Source organism: Clinocottus analis, unplaced genomic scaffold, assembly GCF_023055335.1.
Source record: "Clinocottus analis isolate CAN_PGR_092001 unplaced genomic scaffold, fCliAna1.0.p SCAF_16, whole genome shotgun sequence".
NCBI classification, from domain to species: Eukaryota; Metazoa; Chordata; class Actinopteri; order Perciformes; family Cottidae; genus Clinocottus; species Clinocottus analis.
Window position 1 is genome coordinate 5,476,148 of NW_027175887.1, and position 24,269 is coordinate 5,500,416.

A 24,269-nucleotide genomic window follows, 5' to 3' on the forward strand; every position below is an offset into this window, starting at 1 on the left:
GAACTTTCTAAATTGTGTTGACTGCATCCAGTTTGCCGTGTGTACTGAAGCACCATGTGATATATGCTTTGCATATATAACAGTTTCAGATCCTGTCATATGAGGCTGATGCTATTGATGAGGTCATCACCTTTTGTTTGTTTTGTCAACGTAATTGTTTCATGTCCACTCACGTTGCATCAGTTTCCTCTTTGAAGCTCGACACAAATTCCTCTCCACAGACCTAATCCTGCCTTCGGTCTGCCGCGACTATCTCCAGTCTACATCTAACCCCTTCATGTTGAGCTCGAGGAGTCACGGCGGATCGTTGTGGAAACACAGGGGGGTTTTATCACAAGGAGAGAGAGCAGACCAAACTACCTGCACGCATCACCGTCAGCTGGTGAAAGCTGCAGCATGCGGGGGGAAGGAGTCGACGGATGGGTCGGTCGCCATGTCCCCTCCGGCTCTGTTCTCCTCTATTGTGTGCCCTAAGTGGCCCCGGGCCGACATTTCATTCATTATGCTCCTCCGGGCCGAGGCTCTGTGGGAGAGATGCAGCATTATCTGCTGGGTTTCCTCTCGCCAAGCATCACTGAAGCCTCACAGTCCCTGCCAACTTTCCCCGGGTGTGTTTTCTTTCTCCCACAAAGCTGTCTCATTTTATGAGAGGCATTGAGTCTGACCTAATTCAATAACGTGTTTGTTATGATGTGCAAGCACGTATACCACTGTGATTTGCTCTACTATTTGCTTCACCTGGAGGACCCATTTGCATCACTCAAACAGGGAGAGTGGTGTATGGTGGCTTGGTTGTTTGGAGCCGGAGGTTGTGTGATAACAAACAAGGCATGGAGGATATCCGTCTCCTGCAAATGAGAAAAGTAAAGAGTGTGAACGGTCTCATCCGCAGTATTACGCCAGCTTCTGAGTAAACAATATGATGTTTTTTTTTTTCATTTTAACAGGGAGGTTTGAGCGAATTCCAGCGATTTCATCCCTTCTCTGCTTTCAGTCTTATCTCAGTGACGGGATGTTTAGCAGGGACACGGGCTGGGACAGGAGCACAGCAGCACTTGCAGAAACATGCTCGCCAAACTTCTCTGGAACAGCAAAAGATCTCACATATTTACACGATAATACGGAATGAATAAAACTCTACATTATCAAACTGCCCTTACAATGGAGTCTCTGTGTGTGCAGCCTTTTGGTAAATGTTTGATTCGGGGATTCTTCCCTCACAGAAACTAAAAACAAGCCCCTCACAGTGCTTTTCTGTGTGATCACTGATGTGGAATTCAGGGCTCAGGCATGGGAGCAGGAAGAGATGTTATGATCACCTCACTGGGCCTCTGTTGTGTTCACTGGGGCGGATATATTCCTCCCCTCACGGCTGCATCCCATCGTATAGAATGCGGGTCGTGTGATCTGTTGGGTCTCAACAACACGCGTGCTCATCGCATCGCTCACGAGACGTCCGTGCTTACCATGGCAGCGGGCGGGTCTGTTGAAAAGCCGCTGTTCCCCTGGAAACCTGTATGTGTGTGTGTGTGTCTGTGTGTGTGTGTGTGTGCTGGGATATACTGCACCAAGGGCCGGCGCTCCGGCTCAAGGCCGCGTGGGATTTACAATCATTGCTTTTTTCAACCCTCAGGCGTGAAGTGAATCTCTGCGTCACCGCCATCACAAAGTTCAATTGCAACATTGATAAGTGTGAGGGCAAACAGGCAAATCGATAAACGGCAGCGCATTCGACAAACAACACACAATACGACCTTTGGCTGGTTGGGTAGATAAGTCCTCCACCCTCCCACTTTCTGTCTTCCTTTGTTTATGTGTGTCTATTAGCCACATTCACAAAGACGAGGGGTCTGAGCATTGTGGGTGGGGGCGCGGGTGGGGTCTGGCATCGGGTGACCTTTGGAGAGATAAGCGGAGCCTGCCTGAGAAGGCCAACAACATAAAAGAGAAAGATGTGTGCTGTAGGTGGAGTTAGAGTTGATCAGGGGAGGGTGAGAAAGTGGAGTTTGAACATGTGCAGAGACTTGTGAGTGAGGGCAGAGCTGCGCTGGCTGTGTGGGGAGCGCTGCCTTCACAGACACACACAGCAGTGGCAGAGGGAAGGAAGTGTGATAACCGGCTGGGGAAATGACTGCGTGACTTATTTGTTGTTTTTTTTCCGAGGCAATTTCTGTGTTCTCGCACAGAAATGAACGGCGATGGCGGCAAACGGCGTTTTGTGTCAACCTTCTCGATGCAAATCAAGCCCCACCGAGAACCGCCGGCACCGCCCGCACCGGGGGGAGGTGTTGACACCACAGACAGATGTAGTGACACAGGTAAGGTGAGGGCTGCGTGAGATCTGAACGTGTGTGTTGATGTTGGAAGGAGCTCAGCCGGTTGAATTGATCATGTCAGGACACGGTGACGTGATGGTGACATGTATCTTCACTGAGACCACACACTCCAAAGGTGTTGCTTTTAAAGTTAATATCCTGATTGTTCAGTGTAATAGGGACCTCATATTATCACGCTGAACATAATCATAAAAGCTCTAAAAGAAGAGCAAACTGCCTTTCTTTCTCATCCTACTAATATATAACTCTTTGGTGGCTTTGGTTGTGAAACTGAAAGAGTTTGAAAGGGTTGCACAGTCAGGTTTCATCATTTGGTCACCTGCATGTCATGTAATGTCTGCTTGTTAAACATTTGTATCTGTGTAAATTGTGACTTGACAGACATCAACACACACACACACACACACACACACACACACACACACGCACACACATCTGCCTATCACATGACGGTCTTTCACAGGAGTTCTTACACGCCAAAAACATCAGGAACAAATAAAAAAGGTCTACGTGGCCGTGGCGCCTCAATACACTTTTTACAGCGACCTGTATGCGTTTAGTTCAGCTCAGGGTTCACTGACTTGCTAATAAAAGCTTTGAGGTCTGCGCGTATCAGAAAAACAGAGTGATGTGAGAAGGGCGTGTGAGACGCTACCTCTCAGTGTGCAGCTCAAAGGAGGAAACATCTGGCTTCACGGTGAACACCTGAGGATTGTAAACGCTGGCAAAAGGTTGATGGGAGAACTGGTACTGCACCGGTGATACGAGTCACTGTCAATAGAACAGGATTGTGACAGCGCAGCTGTGAGCAGTGTCTTTCATGAAACAACTCAAAGTCACGCAAACAAAACAGAACATCGAGCTCAGCCGCGAGCCGGATTGCCGGTTCCAACTAGATCCATCAGCCCGGAGATCTTGGGGAGGAGAGACTCATTGACCTTTGTTGACCTGCCTGATAATTAGGCCGGCTCCAGGTGTTTCTCTCCCCTCACACGTCTGGCTGGAATGTGGGTGCTTCTAATTACCCCGCCAGTCAGCCTGCAGGGCAGTGTTTTAGGGGGCGTGGCTTTCTTTGGAATAACCACCAACAGGTTTTAACCCAGGATCCAGTTTTAATATCATCGATACTGCATTTAAAAACAAGATGGAAACGAAGAAAATTAAAAACATGATCCTCTTACCATGACGTATATATATTTGTATATCATGGAGGATTGATGTCATTGAAGTTATTTGAATTCATTTTATGTTTAAGAGAGAGAAGAAAAAGAGGAAGTGGTGTGTGTTTGGGTAGATGAGAGGATGCCGCACGCTTGCATAGCATTTCATTTAGTTTGTCTAGAAGGTGTTACTTCTCTTTTAAGACAAGGCCAAAGACATCAGTGTGAGGACGTTTAGTGGGTGAATTGATGTAAAAACACTAGTTTGTTAAGCTAAATTGAGAACTCTTGTAAAGATGAATTTATGAAAAGTCTGTAAACACTTGATATAAATGTGCTGACTTGTCTCCTCTTTCCCCTCTCCTCCGCATCCAGGGTCCGTGAACCTCTCTGCTCTTAAGGGTCTGGATCCACCCGTCTTCATAGAGCCACTGAAAGACTGCTGCGTGGACGAAGGAGGTGACATCGCACTGCGGGGGGTTCTCGCCGGGAGTCAGCCCATCAAAGTGTCGTGGTTGCACAATGGTGAGCTGTGACAATTTACACCGATACAGTAACGCTAGATCAACAAAAGCTGCCAGAACTCACATTTGGTTCAAAAACCGGTCCTTATCGAACCAACCCTCTGACATTTTGCCTTGAGGTTGTACCTTCAGCAAACTGAAACAACTCATTGTGACATTTCACATGACGGTGTTGTGTTTGTGCATGCTCCAAGCCAATGATGCATATATTACTCTACCCGCCTCTTTCCTAATTGCCCATACATTCCTGTTTAACTCAGCCTGGCTATTTAGTCATTTTGGAGAATTTGGGATATTCTTTATGATTAAAAACACAAGCTTAGGTTTGACCAATGCCTGGCCAGACAGCGAACGTTTGTACCAACAGACACACAACAGGGATCAAGAGGTTATCTGGCCTCTCTGTCGGCCCTTCCTCTCTCGCTGGCTCCTCTTCATGGCTCTTCCTTGCACATTCCACCAGCGGGAGAGAGAGTTTCTAGTTTGCTTGTTTGCTCCTATGGGCAGGTGAAGTGGCCCGTTTTGGGAATCCTTCCTCCAACGGCACGGAGACGAGCTTTGTGGTGAGGGAGTGCTTGCCAGAAGATGCCGGCGCCTACACCTGTTTGGCAGAGAACGCCGCAGGGAAGACGTCCTGCTGCGCCGCGGTGTTCGTCAAAGGTGAGGGCCCACTGGGACACAGCGGGAGATACTGCGATCCACTGGGACACACTGAGACACACTGGGACACACTGGGACACATTTAGACATACTGGGACACACTGGGAGACCCACTGGGACCCACTGGGACCAACTAGGACACACTGGGACACACTGGGAGACACACTGGGACCAACTAGGACACACTGGGACACACTGGGAGACCCACTGGGACCCACTGGGACCCACAAGTTTGATGACAACAACGTCTGCTTCTGATTTTAAAGTTGTAACACAAGCAAATTCAACACAATATCCATTTTGTTCACAGCTCGGATCACAATAAGTATCACTTCTGATTTGTCTCTTCTCCTCTTCCTCTTCCTGACAAACTGATCCAGACTTTGAAACTATCTGCGGTGTGCAGAATCGTGTCTCAAATGTCTCGACTTCTGCTTCCAAGAGGATTGTGGGTAATGGAAGGCCGCAGCCTCCCAAAGAGGAACTGCAGGAGTTCAAAGGATCTGTTTGTACTTCGGCAGCAGGCTCTGATAAGCTGAGCCCGGTCTCAACTCCAAGAGGTAATGAGATAAATACTCACATCACATATTTATGTTCAAAGGATTTGATTATTCTCGATATTTTAGGAGTACATTTCACAACACAAGAAACTGCAGCTTGTGCCAGGAAATATCTTACAACCATTATTTTGACTTCTTCAGGGTGTTGCATCTGTACATAAATACGAAACGCATCATTCCCCGTCCGTGTCTGATTGGTTGTCAGGCAACACGTGAACCAGTCAGGGATTATGCTAAAGGTGCTGGGTCCCAAGTGAGCGCCATGTAGGGAAGTGGACGGTGCACAGTACAGTGAAGCTTTATGAGCAGGTTGATTGATAGCGTAGAACAGAAGAGCAGAGCCGCGCCTCCGTCCCATTAAAACCTACCTGCGCTTCACCTGTCTCTGCAGAAGTCATCCCAAAGAAGAGAGCCAACTCGGGGTCAGGTGAGAAAGACGTTTCCTCTCTCTCACTGCCGCTGCCAAATGACAGAGCAATGCATCTGTTTTTCCATCATCCACTTGCCTTTCTGCTTCTCATCCTTCACTTCTATATTGTCTGACTTCTGCTTGTTCATGTTAATGTTACTGATTCATGAGAGTCTGTTTGTGTGTGTTTGAGTGGCTACTGGTGCTGCTGTGGTTTGCCCTGGAGGGGATACACCTTTTTGTTTTGGCCTTTGTTCTTTATATAATGTTGTCTGGCTCTAAGCTATTGTGCTCCACTCCACTGGGGAACTTTACCTTAGGGTGTAGGCTGCAGCAATAAAAACACGAGCAGTTTATATAATATGGTCTGAATGTGCACAGGATATGTAATACTGCTTTTTGTAGCTTTATGAATTATACACAATTGATGTTTAAAGCTGGATAATTTAGAGTTTGTTTTAAGAAGGTAAACTGTAAAGCCATTAAACACTTTATCAGATTGTCTCGAGTCAAATTCCCCATCATGAGGCCACGCTATTTGAATAATGATAGCTTGAGGCTTGACATTGACTCCAGCTCTTATATAGAACTTTCCATGCTGATCTAAATATATGGTCATGTTATATTACAAGAACACAGTTCATACTTCAATTGTGTGTTTGTTCCTTTATGGATATTTATCTCAGTAAATAGATCTGAATGTGAAACGTTTTTGAACTGGAATGCAACAGGTGATCTAGATTGACATATTTTTCACTTGAATGACTGCATGTACTTGTGTGAAGGAGGTCATTCACGTTTTGCATTTGTTTCCAGTTGAGACACTTAGTCTGCTGCATGCGACAATAATGAGGGCCTCGGGGCGGAAGGGACACACAGCACTAACCACTGATGATGTCACGTCTTTATCTCACACTCACACAATGGATAGTTTCCTTCTGGTCGGGTCGAACGCTCAATTCTTTTTTTCTTCATTTGCAGGTCCAGCATTACATTTTGAAAACCCTCCACAGCACCTCGAGGTGAAGGTGGGACAAACTGCACGAGTGACGTGTTTGTTCACCGGACGTCCTCCCGTCGTGTCGTGTTGGATCAGACACAAAGAACAGGTGTCACTTTAAGCCTGATTTAGAAAGTACGCACTTCCTGCAAATTGATCTTCATTTCCCTCAATATTAACCCTCTCTCTCTCTCTCTCTCTCTCTCTCTCTCTCTCTCTCTCTCTCGGTCCAGATAGTGGATGGTCCAGAGCTGTGGGCAGAAAGCACTGACAGGAGCAGCACACTAGTCATAGCGGAGGCTCAACCACATCACACAGGACGCTACGCTGTCGTGGTGAAGGACCGCAGGAGCTCAGCAGAACACACGCTCACCCTCTCTGTCATAGGTAATGCAACAACACACACACACACACACACACACACACACACACACACACACACACACACACACTTTAGCAGCTCGAACCTAAAGTGAGTTTGCAGTGACTTGAGTTCCTCCTTCATCACCCTCATCATTATCATCCCACCCAGAGCGGCCTCAGCCCCCGGCCTCCGGTCCCGTGGTCTCCCTCGTATCCGCCGACAGCCTCGTGCTGTCCTGGTCGGGTCCCTGCTACGACGGCGGCAGTGCCATCCTGGGTTACGTGGTCGAGGTGAAGAACCGACACCCCGTTGAGTCTGGGGATTGGAGCGAGATCACCGGCCAGTGTGAGAGCACCTCGCTCAAAGTGCGCTCCGGGCTGCAGCCGGGTCGGAAATACTGCTTCAGAGTGAGGGCCTACAACGCAGTAGGAGCAAGTGAGCCGGGACCAGTGTCACCAGTAGTCAAGATGGAGGAGAAAGGTGAGGCGACATGGGTTAGTGAGGCCACAAAACCGGACACAAATATAATGAGCCTACAGCTGATGTGCCTTTTTTGTGTAGGTGTCGAGAAGCCCAAAGGAGAAGAGGCCCCGCAAGCGTATCACTGTGTCACTATTAACACTTCAGAAAAGGTCACAGATCACTACAGTTTGCAGGAGAGACTGGGCATGTGAGTATCAGGCAGGAACAAACTTGTTGTTTCAAGCAGAAATTCGGATGAACAAGCAACCTTGACCTTTACAAGAAAAAGAAACATCCTTTCGTCAGTGCGGGCTGCATGTCAGAACGGCTGTCTGCCAAGTGAGAAAGAGGGAGGATTCAAAAACAAGTAGAGACACAGTTCTGCTCAATAAACATCAGATGTACACACTGCTGGTTTGAGAACACCAGCGTCTTAAAAAGTAAATGAAGGCAAAAAATAAATGCCCTTAATCTTACCCTTTGACAGGCGAAGGATTAGAATGACAGATTGTTTAACATTTCTTTCTTAAAGTCTTAGAGATAAAAATAAAAAAAAACAACTAAAACGTGTTTCTTGTTCAGGGGAAAGTTCGGCCTGGTGTTCAAGCTCAACCACAAAGAGACGGGACGCGTTTTCGCAGGGAAGTTCTACAAAGGTCGACGTGCCAAGGAGAGGGAGGATGCTCGTAAGGAGATAGAGTTGATGAACTACCTCCACCACCCCAAACTGGTCCAGTGCCTCGCGGCGTACGACCACAAGCCCGAGATGGTCATGGTCATGGAGTTGTGAGTATAGCGTCATGAAAGTGTTTGGAATCCTGCACTTTTTTGTGTTCCGGTTGCATGCAAAATAACGCGGCGTGTCTGCGTGTAGTATCGCCGGCGGGGAACTGTTCGAGCGCATCGTGGACGACAACTTCGAGCACACGGAGTCGAACAGCGTGCGCTACATGCATCAGATCCTGGAGGGGGTTGCCTTCATGCATCAGCAGAGCATCGTCCACCTGGACATCAAACCGGAAAACATTGTGTGTGTTGACACCACCGGCACCTCCATAAAGATCATTGACTTCGGATTAGCCTGCAGGCTCGGTTCGTGCAATGAAACGCTTTAATACCTCCTTGTCATTCTCGCGACGGTCCCGGGAGTAATTTTGGTGATTTGTGTTTCAACAGTTGGCGACACGCCCCTCAAGGTGATGCACGGGACTCCAGAGTTTGTGGCGCCTGAAGTGATCAACTATGAGCCTGTGTTTTTGACCACTGACATGTGGAGCGTAGGAGTCATCTGCTACATATTGTGAGTCACACGATCACTCTTTCTACGTTCAAGGAATGGTTTGACGTTTTGGGAAACATGCGTTAGGTGCTGATTTAAGGTGGATTTACATACTTTTGAGCTCGCGGTGTCCCCCTGTTTGCAGGCTTTATGCTAAGCTAAACTAGCCTGGTGATGGTGGCGGTGGCTTCATATTTATCGCACAGACAAACGAGTGTTTTCTATCTAAGTCTTAGCAAGAAAACTAAGTATATCTCTCAAAATGTAGCACTATTCATTTAAAGATTTATTTTGTGTGTGTCATGCACATCAGTCGTATTTTGTTCCACTTACAATTGGCATAACTCCCAATAACCACTTAAAGAGATTTATAAAGGCTGTTAACCTCAAAAATACATATTTTTCTTATCAGTCTGGCTTATTTTGGTAAGAGTTGTTTTGAACATATCAGCCATGGAGATGTCTGCCTTCTTTCAAATATAACAGGACTAAACGGCACTCTGATTTTTTTTTTTAAAGAAAGTAGTTCCCATATAAAACTGCTCCAAATGAGGCCTGTGGATGATTTTGAGTAACTGGTGCATGGTTTCTGGATTTAGAAGACGGATAGGACTGTGGTAATAGTCAACACGGATCGACCGCCTGTTGGTCCAGACTTTCAATGCTGCTTTGTGGTTGTAGGCTGAAACAGTGAATACAATAATCACTCCGCCGTCTCTCATTCGCTGGTCTTCAGACTGAGCGGCGAGTCTCCATTCCAGGGTAACAACGACGTAGAGACCCTCGCCCTGGTCACAGCTGCCCAGTGGGAGTTTGATGAGGAGAGCTTTGAGGAGATTACAGACGAGGCCAAAAACTTCATCAGCTCCCTGCTCAACAAAGACACCAGGTGATTTCAGAGACGCACAGCTGTGACACAGATAGCTCCAGACATCCCCACTCACAACCAGCTACAACCCTCTGTGTGTTCCCCAGGCGGAGGATGTCCTGCGAGCAGGCACTTCACCACCCTTGGATGGCGTTTGAGTCTGGAGATCTTGCCACCAACAGGAGTCTGTCCAAGGAGAAGATGAAGAGGTTTTTAGCCAGGCAGAAGTGGAAGGTAAACACCTCATCACAGTACTTTATAGTTTACCGTTGAGTTTAAGGTGTTGCTTTGTGCTCGACACCGGTTTTTTTTGTCCCATAGAAAGCAGGAAAGGCCTTGTTAGCTCTGAAGAGAATGGCTCTGCTGACGAAAGTCGATAGTTCTGCCTCTGGATCTCTGACCAGCCCGGTAGAAGGTAGGGTACTCACTTCCTTCTCTCATCTTCTAGTCCGGACCTTTTTACCTTTCTGGTTTAACGTTGTCCCTCGTTTTCCATCTCCTGTCTGCTTCCTCCCCCTCCATGTCCCAGACTCACCCCTGAGCCCGGAGGCAGAGCTCGCCCTGCTGTCTCTGGAGCGCAGGATGCAGGGGCCACCCCACTTCACCCAGAGCCTGGAGGACCAGACGGCGGATCAGGGATCCAGCGCCCGTCTCTCGTGTCACCTCACAGGTACACACAACTTCATTCAAGAGCTCGAGCTATACCTGAGTTCCTCTTTGTGATATTCTGTGTGCTTTTGTTGTTGAGCAGTGACTTGACTTGAAAAATAAGCACATGTGGGACATGTGTTCTGTCATGTTATTGGTCAGCATTCAGGCCAGAAAGACTCCTGGACTCACCACTTGAACTTTCCCCAAAACAGCTTTGTTCTTTGTTTATTTCAGAGGTTCTGCTTTATTAAACTTGGCCGCTCTCCTCCCTCTTTCTCGGCAGGATACCCTGACCCAGAGGTTGTTTGGCTGCGTGGTGAAGAGCCCGTGGTGGAGTCCCCGACAGTGCAGATAGAGTACGAGGAAGATGGCCGCTGCACTCTGGTCTTAGCCAAAGTTGGCCGAGAGGACGCCGACGTTTACACGTGTAGAGCCACCAATGACCACGGGGAGGCATCCTGCTCAGCCAAACTCATGGTTCAAAAGTAGAGCCATGAGATTTTTATTTGCAGAGATAAAAATAAAAACATATGGTTATTGGGTGCCTTAAACTGTACATCCTGTACTGTGGCTGGAATTATATAATACATGTATTATTGTACAGTACGTATGGACAGATGAATACTGTTACAGAGCTACTACAAGCATTTTTGAAGGTTTAGATTTCTTTATGGGACGACGGCAACATTACAGTTCACTTAAACAACAAGATGTTATTAAAAAATCCTTACTTTGGCTTGTGGGTGAAATATTTGTAGGTTTCCTTACAAACCTTTAGCTGGCAATATGGAGAAATCTCTTTTAAGAAGCAAACGGGCCTAAGATGATGCTGTTCCACATAGCGGAGATCTGACTTGTGCTTTCTGAAACAGCTTTTGTTGGGTGAAATAAAAATGGTAAACCTATAAAGCATGAACATATGGTTTGATATGCAGTTGTTCACACCAGGATAGCTGCAGTCTTTTTTCTTCTGAAAGGTACATGTGTTTAGTGTACACAGAAAATGGTGTAAATACTAGTCTGATCTTGACAAATAATAACCTCCCAGGAAGCTGTGTTATTATACCATCAGCGAGATCTCTGCTGTTTTCTTCACTTTGACAGTCTGTGCTTGTTGGGACTGACCTGATTTTACCCCCTGGTCTGATTAGACGTTGGAACTTTTGTGCTCCTTTCACAAGATGGTCTACGGTAATATTATTATAATCTTTTCTACAACATTTGTACCCTCAATACAAATAGCCACACTTTAAGGAAACGTGTCCAAATGATAAAATCCAAACATCACAAGATGAAAATAGAGACACAGGCCTTGTACAAATAAAGCTTGATATTTATTATTAATACAGCATCTCAAACAAATTGCTGTCACATTTCCTGTTTACGTAGTTTGGCTTCATGTATTTTAGATCAAGCAGTGAAGAGCAGAAACCCGCTGAAGCTGTTGTAGTTCATGCCATCATCATAGACCCTCCTGTTGGCCTGGAGGTCCACGTACACGTTGTCTCCCACCTGCAGGGCGATGACCACAGCGTTGCTGCCCATGTCATTGGCATCAGACCCTGAGGTGTCCCAGACGGACACCAGGCGCTCTGCGTTCTTCATGAGGCTCACAACAGAGTTGGGGGTAGAATTGAGGTTGTTGAACATTGAGAATCGAAAGACGTACGTCCCGCTGACGATTGCTGTGAAGATGCCTGCCAGAATAAAGAGATTGCTGTTGAATTTCGTCTGTCCCTCTCTTTGTCTCTTTCTATGTAACACACACACATACCTGTTGAAGGATTGTAGACATTGCCAATGTTGGAGAAGACCTTCTCATACTTCAATGGGGTATTAGTGGTGAAAGGTCCGATGTCTCCAGAGCCAGACTCCCTCAGAGTTGCAGAAAAGGGCTCCTGAGGTTTGCCTGAGAGGCAGGAATTAAAATCTGCAAACGCCTGTGGTGAAGACTATGAAGAGATGGATCAATGAGGCCAAGCTGGAGCTACAATCCTGCTTTGCCTCCACTGATTGGAGTGTTTTTGAGACCTCGATGAGCTGACTGACAATGTGACATCATACATCAGTTTTTGTGAGGACATGTTGTTCCACTGCCGACTAAAACCTTCTGCACATACAACAACAATAAATCCTAGTGGTTGACTGCAAAACTCAGACAGCTTCGTGGAGGCCTACAGAGGTGGGGACAGGATTCTGTACAACCAGACCATGAACACACTGACGGTGTGTCCCCCTCCTGCCTGAAGGTCTGTGACCAGCTGGTCGCCATCTTTACGCTGATCTTCAACCGATCACAGGAGCTGTGTGAAGAACCCTCCTGCTTCAAGCGCTCTATGATCATCCCGGTCCCCAAGAAATCCTCCATCACAGGATTAAATGACTACAGACCCGTCGCCCTGACGTCTGTGGTCATGAAATCCTTTGAGAGGCTGGTGTTGACCCATCTGAGGGACATCGCAGCTGCTGGACCTCCTGCAGTTTGCCTACCGAGCAAACAGGTCGGTGGATGATGCGGTCAACATGCACCATATGCTGCAACACCTCGACTCCCCAGGGACATACGCAAGGGTCCTGTTTGTAGACTTCAGCTCTGAATTTAACACAATCATCCCAGAGGTATTTCAACCAAAAACTCTCCCAGCTCACCGTGCCAGCCCCCACCTGTCAGTGGATCACAAACTTCCTGACAGACAGGCAGCAGCAGGTGAAGCTGGGATAAGTCACATCCAGCACCCGGACCGAAAGCACTGGCGCCCCGCAGGGATGTGTGCTCTCCCCACTGCTCTTGCCCTACACCTGCACCAGCTCAGGAAGTACAACCTGCCTCAGGAGCTGCTGATCCGGTTATCACTGTGTGGTTTAGCCACCAAACAAGACAGAGACCGACTACAACAGATAGTCAGGTCCGCAGAGAGAATGATTGGTTGCAGCCTGGACTTGTACACCTCGAGTCAGGAAGCGGTCCCTCACAGCTTGTACATATAGTTTCAGTCACGTCTTTTTATTCCTTTAACCCTGAGCAGAACCTATGGTCAGAGATAACACCAAAGTTTTGTTGTGAACTCACCTGAACCACAGAATTGAAGCTTTTCTTCAACATTATGACATGAATTGTCCCCCAAATAAAATATTTCTCATATTGTATTTATGAACTGTTCAAGTTTCTATTATCCATTACGTTTAGGTACGCTCAAGTACTTTCATACACATTTTTATTCCATTTGTATATTTCATTTTCCTCTCACTGTTTAATTTTGTTTTATTATTCTTATTTTTGTATGACTAGATTTGTATCTGTATTTACTTGTGAGCAATGCTGCTGTAATCCTGTAATTTCCCCACTGAGGGACCAATAAAGGATTATCTTATTTTATTATGTGTCTGCTGACATCATCTGTATGTCTCCTACTTGTTATAGGTGCAAAGTAAACCAGGTGCAGATTTGAACAAGGTTTTTTCCTTCATGGTTTTGTGAGTAAACAGATGTTGATACAATCCACTACACTGGAAATCTTTGCTTGCCCAGTCACCAGCTACCGGGGTCCATCGCAATTGTTTTTATAAATGCAGCCCATAAAAAATATAAATGCAGAAAAACGAGGCTTGGACATGGATTTACCGAAATGAAAGCTTTTTAATTCCACCGACAACAACTGAACAAAAATCGCTCTAAACCCTTTTATAGATGTTTCAGTGTTCAATCCCCAATCTTACAAAGAAACGTGACCATTTGAAACCATGCATTTATGCCGTACCTTTAAGGAACTAAAACATGTAGAATACAATAAATAAATTAACTTGTGGATTACAAATAAATAGTAACTCAAGTGTAATGATGGGTTTGTGCAAAAAGAAGAACCAGCTTCCTGTGTAAGACAAGCGTAGATATCAGGGTTTGGTTGAAGGTCTCATGTGGACCGCCTCCTCAACGGCGCCTCCTGCTGGTTCTTATAAAGTGTCGCAGCTCGTGACTCGAAGGCGTTGACCATCTGTTTCACCACTTCGTCAAAGAAGACGTTGGCCAGCTGAGAGTGCAAAAGAGACTTGAACTCAAATGACACCTACAGAGGACACAAGGGGGGAACAACTTGTCGTGAGTTGGTTCTACGATCGCAACCAAAGACGTCTTTGGCTGAGTTCAAAGACGCGCTTGACCGTCACGACCTTTACTTCATTGAAATATCCAGCTCATGGTGTTCCATTGAAATATAACTACTTCCTGGCTGACGCTGACGTAATCTGAGCCAACATTTAGGTCAAACTGCCTCTCAGCAGCTTCTTCACACTGTTCTCTGCCCTGACTGTTATTTCAGGCCTCCTGGGACACCAGCATGCCACTCAAGACCACATTTAGAGCATAATGAGATTGTAACCTCTTTGAATCTTGTGATCCATTCACAATAGTACAATACCTGAAACCAGTCTCTTTAAGCATGCAATCTAAGCCCCTAAGTCCCATGGTCAAGTCATTTTATTTTGATCAGTGGGTTTTATAATACTACTACTACTACTACTACTACTACTACTACTACTACTACTACTACTACTACTACTACTAATGTCACATGCTATTTGACTCCTTTCGTTGATTACATTGTTCTATTTTCATTGCAGATTTCTACTTCTAATTCAAATTACAGTGGGCGGTGCAAAAACTGGATTTCTTCATGACCCTCGGGGTCCGATACTAATGTCATCTCATAGACTTACAGAGAACTCCACTTTGCAGGAGGCTGGCAGGTCTTTGTCTGCAGGGGCGAACCTCCATATTGTTTCAAGATGGCTGAAGAGGGATCCGTCGGTACACACCGCCTGTTACAAAAGAAATGACTCTTCAATTTTTATTGACTGCCAAAAGTTAAAGTGTTAAAGTATTTTGCTTTGGAAGAGAATACTTGTCATGGTTGTTTTCTGGAGCTGGCAGACTGGGACCTACCCTGACTTGGTGGTTTGGGACGAAGGTGACCTCAGAGGTGTAGCGCTCCACAATGGGGGGGAAACCTATTTCGAGCTCCGCCCGGACGCGGCCGTTTTGTCCCTTTATGAGCCGAGACCTCTTGCACCAGGGAACAAAGTGTCGGTACTGGTCCACACTGGCCACCACATTGTACATCTGCTCTGGAGAATACCTGAACGCAGTCACATCGAGACAGGGCCACATGAGATATTTAATACAATTTCAAATTCGTGCTCAGTTTTGCATTTGTATTTCTTTTTGTGAAATCAATAAATCATATTTCTAAATGTTACCTAAACCAATTTTTCTTTGTCGAAATATTTGCATCTCAACTTTCTGATTGTCGACTAATCCATGAATTGACTCCTAACCTGTCCGTGTACAACGTTCAGATCAGGGGCTTTGTTTGGGGGCTATTGTGTTGGTATTTCAGTGGTCTGTGTCATTTTAGGGCACTCACTCTAGTGTCCGGCACTCGTTGTAGTCCATCCTGCGCCTGCTGATGGGGGACGCCAGGTTTATGAAGCTGCAGCTGTGTGTGCTGATGGGGGCGGGGCGGAGAGGCAGGCCGGCCCTTCTCAATGCCAGGGCCCCACAGGAGCCCCACAAGTGCCTGAAGGGGAAGACATACATGAGTTAGTGGGATTATATATAGTAGTTTCGAAAAAAAAAAAAAAAAACATTACATGACAGACTGGATTGAAATGTCCCTATGTATCCTCCAGTAATTATTCCTTAGCTGGTTGAAAGCACGAGACGTTATCACCACAATAGGGAGCCACAGAGTCGCGTGACTGCAGGTCAGTTGTGCGCTTCTATCACACACACACGCACACACTCTCTCACACACACACACACACTACACTCACAGTATAACTCATGCAGAAGGCAATAACAAACCGGGAATGTCATGAATATAAAGTTTAATATTTAAATCCCACCAGCCACCACATTTCGAGAAACCTCGGACTAATGGCATTTGATCGTATCTCGCCCTCCTGACGTCACGCGTCGTCTCTGCCGGGCAGTCCCGTCTTCACTCACATGATAGTCGCTCCTCTCCCGGTGCCTCGCGCCGCTTTGGAGGGCTGGGCTCCGGACAGCTCGCGCATGGCCCTGAGGAGCCGGGGGGTCGTCCTGCTGGTCATGGCGGCGTTCACGAGCTGGAGACTGGCACGAGCGCTCTCAGGAGACACGGAGGCACTCGCACCCCGGCGGCAGCAGCAGCAACCCGGCTTTGTTCCGACTGAAGAGCCGCTCCACTTGTCCGATACGGAATGCAGTGACGTAGCAGGAGGCTGCGGCCAATCAGAGAGTCCGGCCGAGTTTAAAAGTCACTTATTTGTGAATTGAGGTCCAGCTGGACTTTTTTTTTTTAGTTTTTTTTTTCTCTCTTCATTTCAGATGTTATCTCTTTTGATTGAACGTGACTTGTTTCCATGATTTCTAGTAGAAAATGCATCATAAGCAGTATTGTGATTATGGATGGAAATATAATGGTTGGGAATAATCTGGGTTACTCAGAGAGAGTTGTGAATTTAGACTGACACTTTTACTCTCATCACGCCAAAATAGATAAGGAAATGCATATGTGTGTGTTGTTCTACTCTTCTACACATTTGTGATTAAATCAATGAACACATTTGACTCCATGGGTTCAAGGGGTTTTGAGGTTTTGATCCAAAGGTGACCAGGCAAAGCATGCTGTGCTCATGACTCACCCTGGACTTTGGCGCTGCATCGTCTCCAATCAAATGAAATGTATGAAGCTGAGGTCGATACCAGTATGATTGTAAACTCCATTTCATTTGAATGTGCCAGTCTGTATAACTCATAATTATTCTGCATAACACTGCAGGCTCTAAGAGGCTGTAACACCTCTGTTAGAACAGGTCCAGCAGGATCCAGTTCAGGAGCTTCAGACTGGAATTAAGGCACTTGATCAGGGAGGATTTGAGAACCTCAGCCATGCAATTAAAGGCCGGAGACGTAATGCGTAGACGTAGAGACAAGGTAACACATTCAGGTGACAAGACAACATTAATGATTAACGGCCCTTCAGTCATGCGTCTAGTAGACAAATGTCATGTCATACTGAAAAGCTGGGAAAAAAAGTTTTCAGCCAACGACCCCCCGTCAGTTTGGAGAGGCCTGGAAGTACTCACCAACTACAATAGACAACACCCCCCCCCCCCCGCCCCCCCCACACACACACTAAGGAAAATCATCGACACCATCGACCTGAATGGGTTCTATTGCAGCTTCGATAAGCCCACTTCCCCTCCGCCCAACTACCCCATCAGCGAACAATCACCTTCACCACCTCCACTCTCTGCCTCCTTCTCACCTCACCCATTCAGCCCGCCCCCTCCCCCCCCCTCCTCGTCCCCCCCTCTTCGATCTCTGCTGTTTTATTCACTTTGAGAGTCTGTGTGTGTTGGGTCTGCCCCGATTTACCCCCTGGTCTGATTAGACGTTGGAACTTTTGTGCTCCTATCACAAGATGGTCTAGTACAAAATTAGCAGAGCTGGGATTCAAACCTTTGATCCTCTACTTATAAGACAGACATGCAAACCGTAATTGATGTGAGCACTGATATTATTGTGTTAGAAGTCGTTAGAAGGGTGAAGTCGTGAAAGTGGCGTCACAAACGTGTCACAAAGCGAGAGGATCTGCAGAGGAGAACCCGGGCAGAAAAACACAGGGCTGATTTTTGGTCTTTATGTTTCTAGGTAATTGTTAAAAGACCTTAAATTAGAGTTTATCGTCTAAAAACCTTCACCAATGATTTAAACATAAAGAAACATTGTCGTTAATTATGCGTTATTATGCTGTGATTTTACTGGTCCGAGTTTGACACCCCTGGTCTACGGTAATATTAATCTAATCTTTTCTACAACATTTGTACCCTCAATACAAATAACCACACTTTAAGGAAACGTGTTCAAATGAGAAAATCCAAACATCACAAGATGAAAATAGAGACACAGGCCTTGTACAAATAAAGCTTGATATTTATTATTAATACAGCATCTCAAACAAATTGCTGTCACATTTCCTGTTTACGTAGTTTGGCTTCATGTATTTTAGATCAAGCAGTGAAGAGCAGAAACCCGCTGAAGCTGTTGTAGTTCATGCCATCATCATAGACCCTCCTGTTGGCCTGGAGGTCCACGTACACGTTGTCTCCCACCTGCAGGGCGATGACCACAGCGTTGCTGCCCATGTCATTGCCATCAGACCCTGAGGTGTCCCAGACGGACACCAGGCGCTCTGCGTTCTTCATGAGGCTCACAACAGAGTTGGGGGTAGAATTGAGGTTGTTGAACATTGAGAATCGAAAGAAGTACGTCCCGCTGACGATTGCTGTGAAGATGCCTGCCAGAATAAAGAGATTGCTGTTGAATTTCGTCTGTCCCTCTCTTTGTCTCTTTCTATGTAACACACACATACCTGTTGAAGGATTGTAGCCATTGCCAATGTTGGAGAAGACCTTCTTGTACTTCAATGGGGTATTAGTGGTGAAAGGTCCGATGTCTCCAGAGCCAGACTCCCTCAGAGTTGCAGAAAAGGCCACTTTAGGTTTGCCTGAGAGCATCAAATTACCACAAACATATCAAAAGTTAGAATTTACTGTACATAGGAAGACGGATAACGTGATTATTACATGAAATGGTTCTCTCTTCGTTAGCCTACCTCCTGTCAGGCTCCGCAGCTCCAGGACTTCTTTCTCAGTGTTGAGCAACTTGGCCTCCAGGAGCGTTATTTTCTCCGCCATGTTGGCGACCTTCTCTCCCACAGCTCCCAGGGTTTGACTCAGTGAGGTGAGGGAGCAGATGTCACTGCAGCTGGTGGATCCTGGGCAATGACGGTCGTTGCCATTGTTTTTAATGACTGGCACCTCTTCACATACGCAGCAGCTGAACGCTAGAATCAGGACCGCAATCTTCTTCATCCTCGTGGTTTTGAGATATCTGCCTCTGTGCAGTCCTTCTGTCAGACGCCTCCCTTTTATACTTCACAAGACATTGTGTAAGAAAAGATAAAACAGTTCCTGAACACTTCCTCATTTATAAAGTAACTTCCTTATTGATACACATTGGGAAACTCAATCCTGCTTTGCCTCCACTGATTGGAGTGTTTTTGAGACCTAGATGAGCTGACTGACAATGTGACATCATACATCCGTTTTTGTGAGGACATGTTGTTCCACTGCCGACTAAAACCTTCTGCACATACAACAACAATAAATCCTAGAGGTTCACTGCAAAACTCAGACAGCTTCGTCAGGCTAAAGTGGAGACCTGCAGAGGTGGGGACAGGATTCTGTACAACCAGACCATGAACACACTGACGGTGTGTCCCCCTCCTGCCTGAAGGTCTGTGACCAGCTGGCCGCCATCTTCACGCTGATCTTCAACCGATCACAGGAGCTGTGTGAAGATCCCTCCTGGTTCAAGCGCTCTATGATCATCCCGGTCCCCAAGAAATCCTCCATCACAGGATTAAATGACTACAGACCCGTCGCCCTGACGTCTGTGGTCATGAAATCCTTTGAGAGGCTGGTGTTGACCCATCTGAAGGACATCCAGCTGCTGGAGTGAGTAATACATGCATGTAATAGTCTTTTATACAATGTGCATGTATTACTTATTTATACACTGTGCATGTATTACTCATTTATACTCGGAGCATGTATTAATCATTAACAGGTCTTCATTCATAGAAAACGGTCATGACATATCATGTCATGTCATTTATCTTCTGACATTTTATTTGCACCTGGCCACTTTCAAAGCAGCACTTAAAACCCATTTATTTAAATATGCATTTAGCCTGTAATACAAGTTTTTTTATTTCTTGTTGCTTCCATTGTTTTTCTTTACCATGTGAAGCGCCTTATACCTTTAAAAGTACTATACTTCTTCTTTTTTTTTTAAAACAAAGGATTTTTCCACTTCGACAAAATACCAATAACAAAATGCAGAATTCGATCAGTATGTACCGTGTTTCTCCTCGTTGCCTTTATTATGAAGTAAGTAAGTAAGGTACAACTGCACAGAGTGTAATAACAGACATCATCCAGTTTGGTTCAAGTACTTCAGTACTTGAAGCATGGAATGAAGAAATGAAACTTTTCTTCATTCCTTGCTTTGGAACAAGGAAGTTGTTCATGTTGCTCCAGGAAGCCAATCAAAAACATAATGAGCGAATTCTTGGAGCGTTTTATATTTAGTAGGGCGGTAACGTCGAGAAGCTCGCCGATCCCTTTGAAACTATGCCAACCGGTGTGGCGGGAAAACCATTGAAAGACAGAAACGCGTTGAAAACATAACCCATTTCCAATAATTCCACCAAGCAGGAAATGATCTATTTTTTATCCTTATAAATACAACTTTTGATAAGTGACAGACAAAAACAGACGCAGGGAGTCGCTCCGTGTGAACTAACACAACTGAACTCACCGCCCTTCGAACAACCAGTGAGTCACAGCACGTCAACTTTATTCACCAAATCTGGAAGAGAAGAAATGTTGACCTGTGCACGTAAAGAAGGGGAAGAGGAAGTGATGGCTTGGTGGAAAACGAGGCAACGTTATTGTTCGTCAGCGGAGAACATGATTTTGCTCAAAGCACTGATGTACCGCGAGCCATCTGGATCTGTGACCTTCAGTTTGGTGAGAGGTGGCACTCCACCGCCGGTGAAGTATCTGAAAGCCGGGCTGGCCGCCTGGATGGCCTCCAGAAACACCTTGGAGACGAAAACACACACAAACAAACACACACACACACAAACACACACACACACACACATGCAGGCTGAAGTGGAGCAGGGCTCGTACTTTGACACACTGACTTTGCTGTGATAAACTCAAACTATCGCGGTATTTTGATCTCTACTAAAGTAAAAGTAGCCAGATGAATTTTTTTTTCATTATTATTATTTAAAGTATATTATTACAAATCTGACTTCAAGGGAAAACAAAATCATAGTCAATGCACTTTTAGAATGAAAAGTAGAAGTTATCCATATACATACATCATATATAGTGCAGTTATGATCTAAAACAAGCATTTTGAGAGATGAGCAACTCATGAGCCTTAACGTTAACCTTCTTGGGATTCCCGTCAAATCTTATCTTCAACACACCTTTACGATGTCCTCCGTGTCCTGCGCTGCGTTTTGGAAAACAGAGCCACAGTGCTGCAGGTACTTCTCGTAGAGGCTGAGGGTGAGGGCGTCGACCTGTTGGAGGGACGCGTCCCCGAGCTCCGCCCTCTGCAGGTTGACCAGGAAGTCGGTGTTGACCGGACCACACTCAATGAGACTCACGCTGCGGGATGAAACACGATCAACCTTCACGGTTTACAGCCTCCAAACAAAGGAAAAGAAGACGCATACGACCAACCTTTCAAACTCACTGGATGTTGAAGTGTTGCAGGAGGACAGCCAAACTCTCACACGCTCCCTCTATCGCAAACTTACTGGCACAGTACACCTCATTAAAGGGCAGACCTGCAAGAGAGCGGGAAGCAGGAAGGTGGCTTATTGCGGCAATTTCCTCAAACGCCAACAGCCATTTTCTTCTCGGGATTCCCGTCAAATCGTTTGAAGAACCGCACGACCGCGCACTGGACTCACCCTGAAGCCCTCCGGTGCTCCCGGTGACCAGGATGCGGCCTCGGCCCTGAGCCTTCATGTCCGGCAGGAAAGCCTGGATGGTCTGGATGGTACCGAAGAGGTTGACGTCCAGGATCTGCCTCATCGAGTCCAAGGACTGCGCCTCCAGCGGCCCCATCAAACCCACTCCGGCATTACACACTGTGAGCGGCGAGGGTGAGCCCATTAACGCGCGCGCGCACGCAACGCGACACAAAACCCACAAAACAAAATGTCAACGCGTCGGCACGAGGGCATACCCAGAATGTCCACGCGCTTCTCTGCAACCCTGTCCCTCGCCTCCAGGATGGACTGCCGGACGGTCACGTCCATTTGGAGTATGTCCAAGGTGTCCTTGTGCAGGCTTTTCACACACTCTAAAAGACGCTCCTTCTTGGCCAGGTTTCTCATCGTGGCATACACTGAACAGATGGTTTGAACGTTTCAATGTTTCGCTTTTTTAGACAGATCGCCGGCTGCAGGTTCAAAGTACCGCACGCGGCACACGCTGCACAGCGCACAGTGTCTCCGTGCACCGCAGCGGATCCTGACGTCAGGACTGCGATAAAAGACAGAAGTGCTTACCTTTGAATGTTTTGTTGGGGTCGGAGGCCAAGCGGACAGCCAGGCTGAGGCCGATTCCCGAGGAGCAGCCTGTGATCAGCACCACCGTCTTGTCCATGGAGCCGCCGAGTGGTCCGCTTCGGAGAGCAGCTGGAGCACACAGGATAAGATGGAGGCACGGGAGAGCGCTTCTTCTCATTGTTTTCACATATTTATCTATCACAAGGCCAGTCCACTCTAAACATGGTATCTGCCACCTGGAGTCCTCCATTCTTTTCACACGCCCTTGATGGGACAGACACATGGGAAACAAGTTGATTTGCTTCCTTACCACACATTTGCTGATACAATATAATTAGCTCAGGATGATTTAGTCGGTGGGGGTGCTCGTGTATAGCTCCAGTGACGTAAAGGCCCGATGGTGTGTAATGTATAATAAATGTATTGGAGGTGTCGACCTTGCACCAGGTATAAGCACTAGGTGGCAGCAAAGCATCGTACTAATCGCCACGCTGGCCTCTGGCTGCTCCACTGACCACGACACACAATGAGCATGAGAACAGCCAGAAAGGAGCACAATGGGTTTGAGTTCAGGAGGTCGAGGGGGGAAATCGTTGAGTGCTGTTCTCGGAGACCTCGCATCCTTGTTCCAGGCGTGTGAAATAATGTGTTGTGATGTGTCTCACAGAGAGCTGTCGTTTGCTTTGTTCAATTTCTGACGACGTAATTTCATTTCAGATGTCACATTCTGAGCTTTTGAACCACAACTCGCGGTTTTCACCAGACGATGACCGCTCTGGATGAGGTCTGGAGCTTTGATTTGAGAGTATTTCCCTCTTAAACACGGTTCCCAAGATTAAGAATGAACTTCCATGCTCAAAAATTGAAAATGGTGTTGAACTCGAGTGTTGCTAATCCGTCCCTGTTGGACATTTTATTTCAATCCAGCACTGCTGCTCCCAGTTCAAGATGTGATCTAATCTAGACTAATACAGCTGAAGGGATCAATACGGCTCATATGGATTTTTTAAATGACGTATTTTACAGTTATTAATTCTTTCACTTCAGTAGTGGTCAAGTGTTGATAAGCCTGCTGGTCTTTGTGTCCCTTTTAAGAGGATTATAATACAATAAGGAATATCATAATATAATGTTAATGCTATGCAAACTATAACTATAAAGATGTTTGAACTAAATATGTGTTGTGGTAGGTTTATTGAGCACAGTGGTGTGTCAGAGGAAATGTGGCCCGTTTCAGAGCGAGACGTTCTGACCAAAGCCAACTGCCCCAAGTGTCTTTTATTCAGTATTAATCCAGCATGCAACTTCTGAGCAGTAACCGGAAAATAAGTTTTGCGACAACAAGATGCCATTATATGCAGTTTTCAATAGGTGGCACCACATCCTCAGGGAGGAAGCATTCATCCTCCAGAGCTGCGTTGAGTCTAGCAGAACTATGGACTGACTGCAACAACGCATCTGATCAAACTGTGCAGAAAAACATGACATCGTGCTGGAGTTGGATGCATTCTTTAGGTAAAAAAAAGTGTGATTTCTTCTCCTAAGTGTAGAATATGAACATGACATTTGACTTCATCCTATGTCACGGTCCTCTTCTTCCTCTTTAGTGCCGGGTTGCCATGTTTCTGCATCTAAGCTGGTTTCCCGTCCCATGTGCGTACTCCCACGGCTTTGCCTCCGACCATTCCAAAGAACTTGCATATTTGTGCAACATTTCAGCAGCCTCATTTCAAAGAATTTCTCCTGCTGATGAGAGCAAACCAAGTAGGAATTTCCTGCCATTTTGCTGC

The 24,269-nt window shown here is 46.3% G+C and overlaps 5 protein-coding genes across 5 annotated transcripts; 1 reads left to right on the top strand and 4 right to left on the bottom strand.

The window, feature by feature from the left end:
* The first annotated feature begins 2,123 nt into the window (after positions 1 to 2,123).
* mylk5 (myosin, light chain kinase 5) lies at positions 2,124 to 12,002 on the top strand. The gene is made up of 17 exons (XM_068578840.1): positions 2,124 to 2,318; positions 3,872 to 4,021; positions 4,528 to 4,680; positions 5,061 to 5,240; positions 5,632 to 5,667; positions 6,631 to 6,758; positions 6,883 to 7,036; positions 7,182 to 7,493; positions 7,575 to 7,683; positions 8,058 to 8,261; positions 8,350 to 8,567; positions 8,652 to 8,775; positions 9,491 to 9,643; positions 9,730 to 9,856; positions 9,944 to 10,037; positions 10,152 to 10,292; positions 10,557 to 12,002. The coding sequence occupies exons 1-17, from the start codon at positions 2,189 to 2,191 to the stop codon at positions 10,760 to 10,762; spliced, it is 2,619 nt and encodes an 872-aa protein (XP_068434941.1). The 5' UTR covers positions 2,124 to 2,188; the 3' UTR covers positions 10,763 to 12,002.
* Positions 11,605 to 12,545, bottom strand: LOC137786444 (complement C1q-like protein 3). Its single transcript, XM_068578342.1, has 4 exons — positions 12,499 to 12,545; positions 12,265 to 12,317; positions 12,048 to 12,182; positions 11,605 to 11,970 (listed from the first exon to the last, which is right to left on the bottom strand). The coding sequence occupies exons 1-4, from the start codon at positions 12,543 to 12,545 to the stop codon at positions 11,684 to 11,686; spliced, it is 522 nt and encodes a 173-aa protein (XP_068434443.1). The 3' UTR covers positions 11,605 to 11,683.
* A 1,355-nt stretch (positions 12,546 to 13,900) lies between these two features.
* Positions 13,901 to 16,452, bottom strand: si:ch73-141c7.1 (coenzyme Q-binding protein COQ10 homolog, mitochondrial). The gene is made up of 5 exons (XM_068578983.1): positions 16,278 to 16,452; positions 15,694 to 15,846; positions 15,213 to 15,405; positions 14,987 to 15,088; positions 13,901 to 14,337 (listed from the first exon to the last, which is right to left on the bottom strand). Exons 1-5 carry the CDS (start codon positions 16,379 to 16,381, stop codon positions 14,185 to 14,187), a joined length of 705 nt encoding a protein of 234 aa, XP_068435084.1. The 5' UTR covers positions 16,382 to 16,452; the 3' UTR covers positions 13,901 to 14,184.
* A 1,760-nt stretch (positions 16,453 to 18,212) lies between these two features.
* LOC137787029 (complement C1q-like protein 2) lies at positions 18,213 to 19,203 on the bottom strand. Its single transcript, XM_068579215.1, has 3 exons — positions 18,931 to 19,203; positions 18,688 to 18,822; positions 18,213 to 18,612 (listed from the first exon to the last, which is right to left on the bottom strand). Exons 1-3 carry the CDS (start codon positions 19,187 to 19,189, stop codon positions 18,326 to 18,328), a joined length of 681 nt encoding a protein of 226 aa, XP_068435316.1. The 5' UTR covers positions 19,190 to 19,203; the 3' UTR covers positions 18,213 to 18,325.
* Positions 19,204 to 20,829: 1,626 nt separating this feature from the next.
* Positions 20,830 to 22,576, bottom strand: hsd17b1 (hydroxysteroid (17-beta) dehydrogenase 1). The gene is made up of 6 exons (XM_068579142.1): positions 22,480 to 22,576; positions 22,155 to 22,316; positions 21,877 to 22,056; positions 21,657 to 21,750; positions 21,385 to 21,568; positions 20,830 to 20,985 (listed from the first exon to the last, which is right to left on the bottom strand). Exons 1-6 carry the CDS (start codon positions 22,574 to 22,576, stop codon positions 20,830 to 20,832), a joined length of 873 nt encoding a protein of 290 aa, XP_068435243.1.
* Positions 22,577 to 24,269: the final 1,693 nt, after the last annotated feature.

Excerpts from the sequence above, each read along its gene's own strand:
- si:ch73-141c7.1 (XM_068578983.1), bottom strand. The coding sequence starts at position 16,381 with ATGACCAGCAGGACGACCCCCCGGCTCCTCAGGGCCATGCGCGAGCTG. Across the intron at positions 15,847-16,277 it reads GGGAGAGGAGCGACTATCAT|GCACTTGTGGGGCTCCTGTG; the intron begins GTGAGTGAAGAC and ends CTTCCCCTTCAG. Across the intron at positions 15,089-15,212 it reads TCCCAAACCACCAAGTCAGG|GCGGTGTGTACCGACGGATC; the intron begins GTAGGTCCCAGT and ends CTTTTGTAACAG.
- hsd17b1 (XM_068579142.1), bottom strand. The coding sequence starts at position 22,576 with ATGGACAAGACGGTGGTGCTGATCACAGGCTGCTCCTCGGGAATCGGC. Across the intron at positions 21,751-21,876 it reads GAGCACCGGAGGGCTTCAGG|GTCTGCCCTTTAATGAGGTG; the intron begins GTGAGTCCAGTG and ends GCTCTCTTGCAG. Across the intron at positions 20,986-21,384 it reads ACACGGAGGACATCGTAAAG|GTGTTTCTGGAGGCCATCCA; the intron begins GTGTGTTGAAGA and ends TTCGTCTCCAAG.
- LOC137787029 (XM_068579215.1), bottom strand. The coding sequence starts at position 19,189 with ATGAAGAAGATTGCGGTCCTGATTCTAGCGTTCAGCTGCTGCGTATGT. Across the intron at positions 18,823-18,930 it reads GCTGCGGAGCCTGACAGGAG|GCAAACCTAAAGTGGCCTTT; the intron begins GTAGGCTAACGA and ends TGATGCTCTCAG. Across the intron at positions 18,613-18,687 it reads TGGCTACAATCCTTCAACAG|GCATCTTCACAGCAATCGTC; the intron begins GTATGTGTGTGT and ends TTATTCTGGCAG.
- LOC137786444 (XM_068578342.1), bottom strand. The coding sequence starts at position 12,545 with ATGGCGACCAGCTGGTCACAGACCTTCAGGCAGGAGGGGGACACACC. Across the intron at positions 12,318-12,498 it reads AGGCAGGAGGGGGACACACC|TCAGCTCATCGAGGTCTCAA; the intron begins GTCAGTGTGTTC and ends TCACATTGTCAG. Across the intron at positions 11,971-12,047 it reads TGTCTACAATCCTTCAACAG|GCATCTTCACAGCAATCGTC; the intron begins GTATGTGTGTGT and ends TTATTCTGGCAG.
- mylk5 (XM_068578840.1), top strand. The coding sequence starts at position 2,189 with ATGAACGGCGATGGCGGCAAACGGCGTTTTGTGTCAACCTTCTCGATG. Across the intron at positions 6,759-6,882 it reads GGATCAGACACAAAGAACAG|ATAGTGGATGGTCCAGAGCT; the intron begins GTGTCACTTTAA and ends CTCTCGGTCCAG. Across the intron at positions 8,568-8,651 it reads CGGATTAGCCTGCAGGCTCG|TTGGCGACACGCCCCTCAAG; the intron begins GTTCGTGCAATG and ends GTGTTTCAACAG.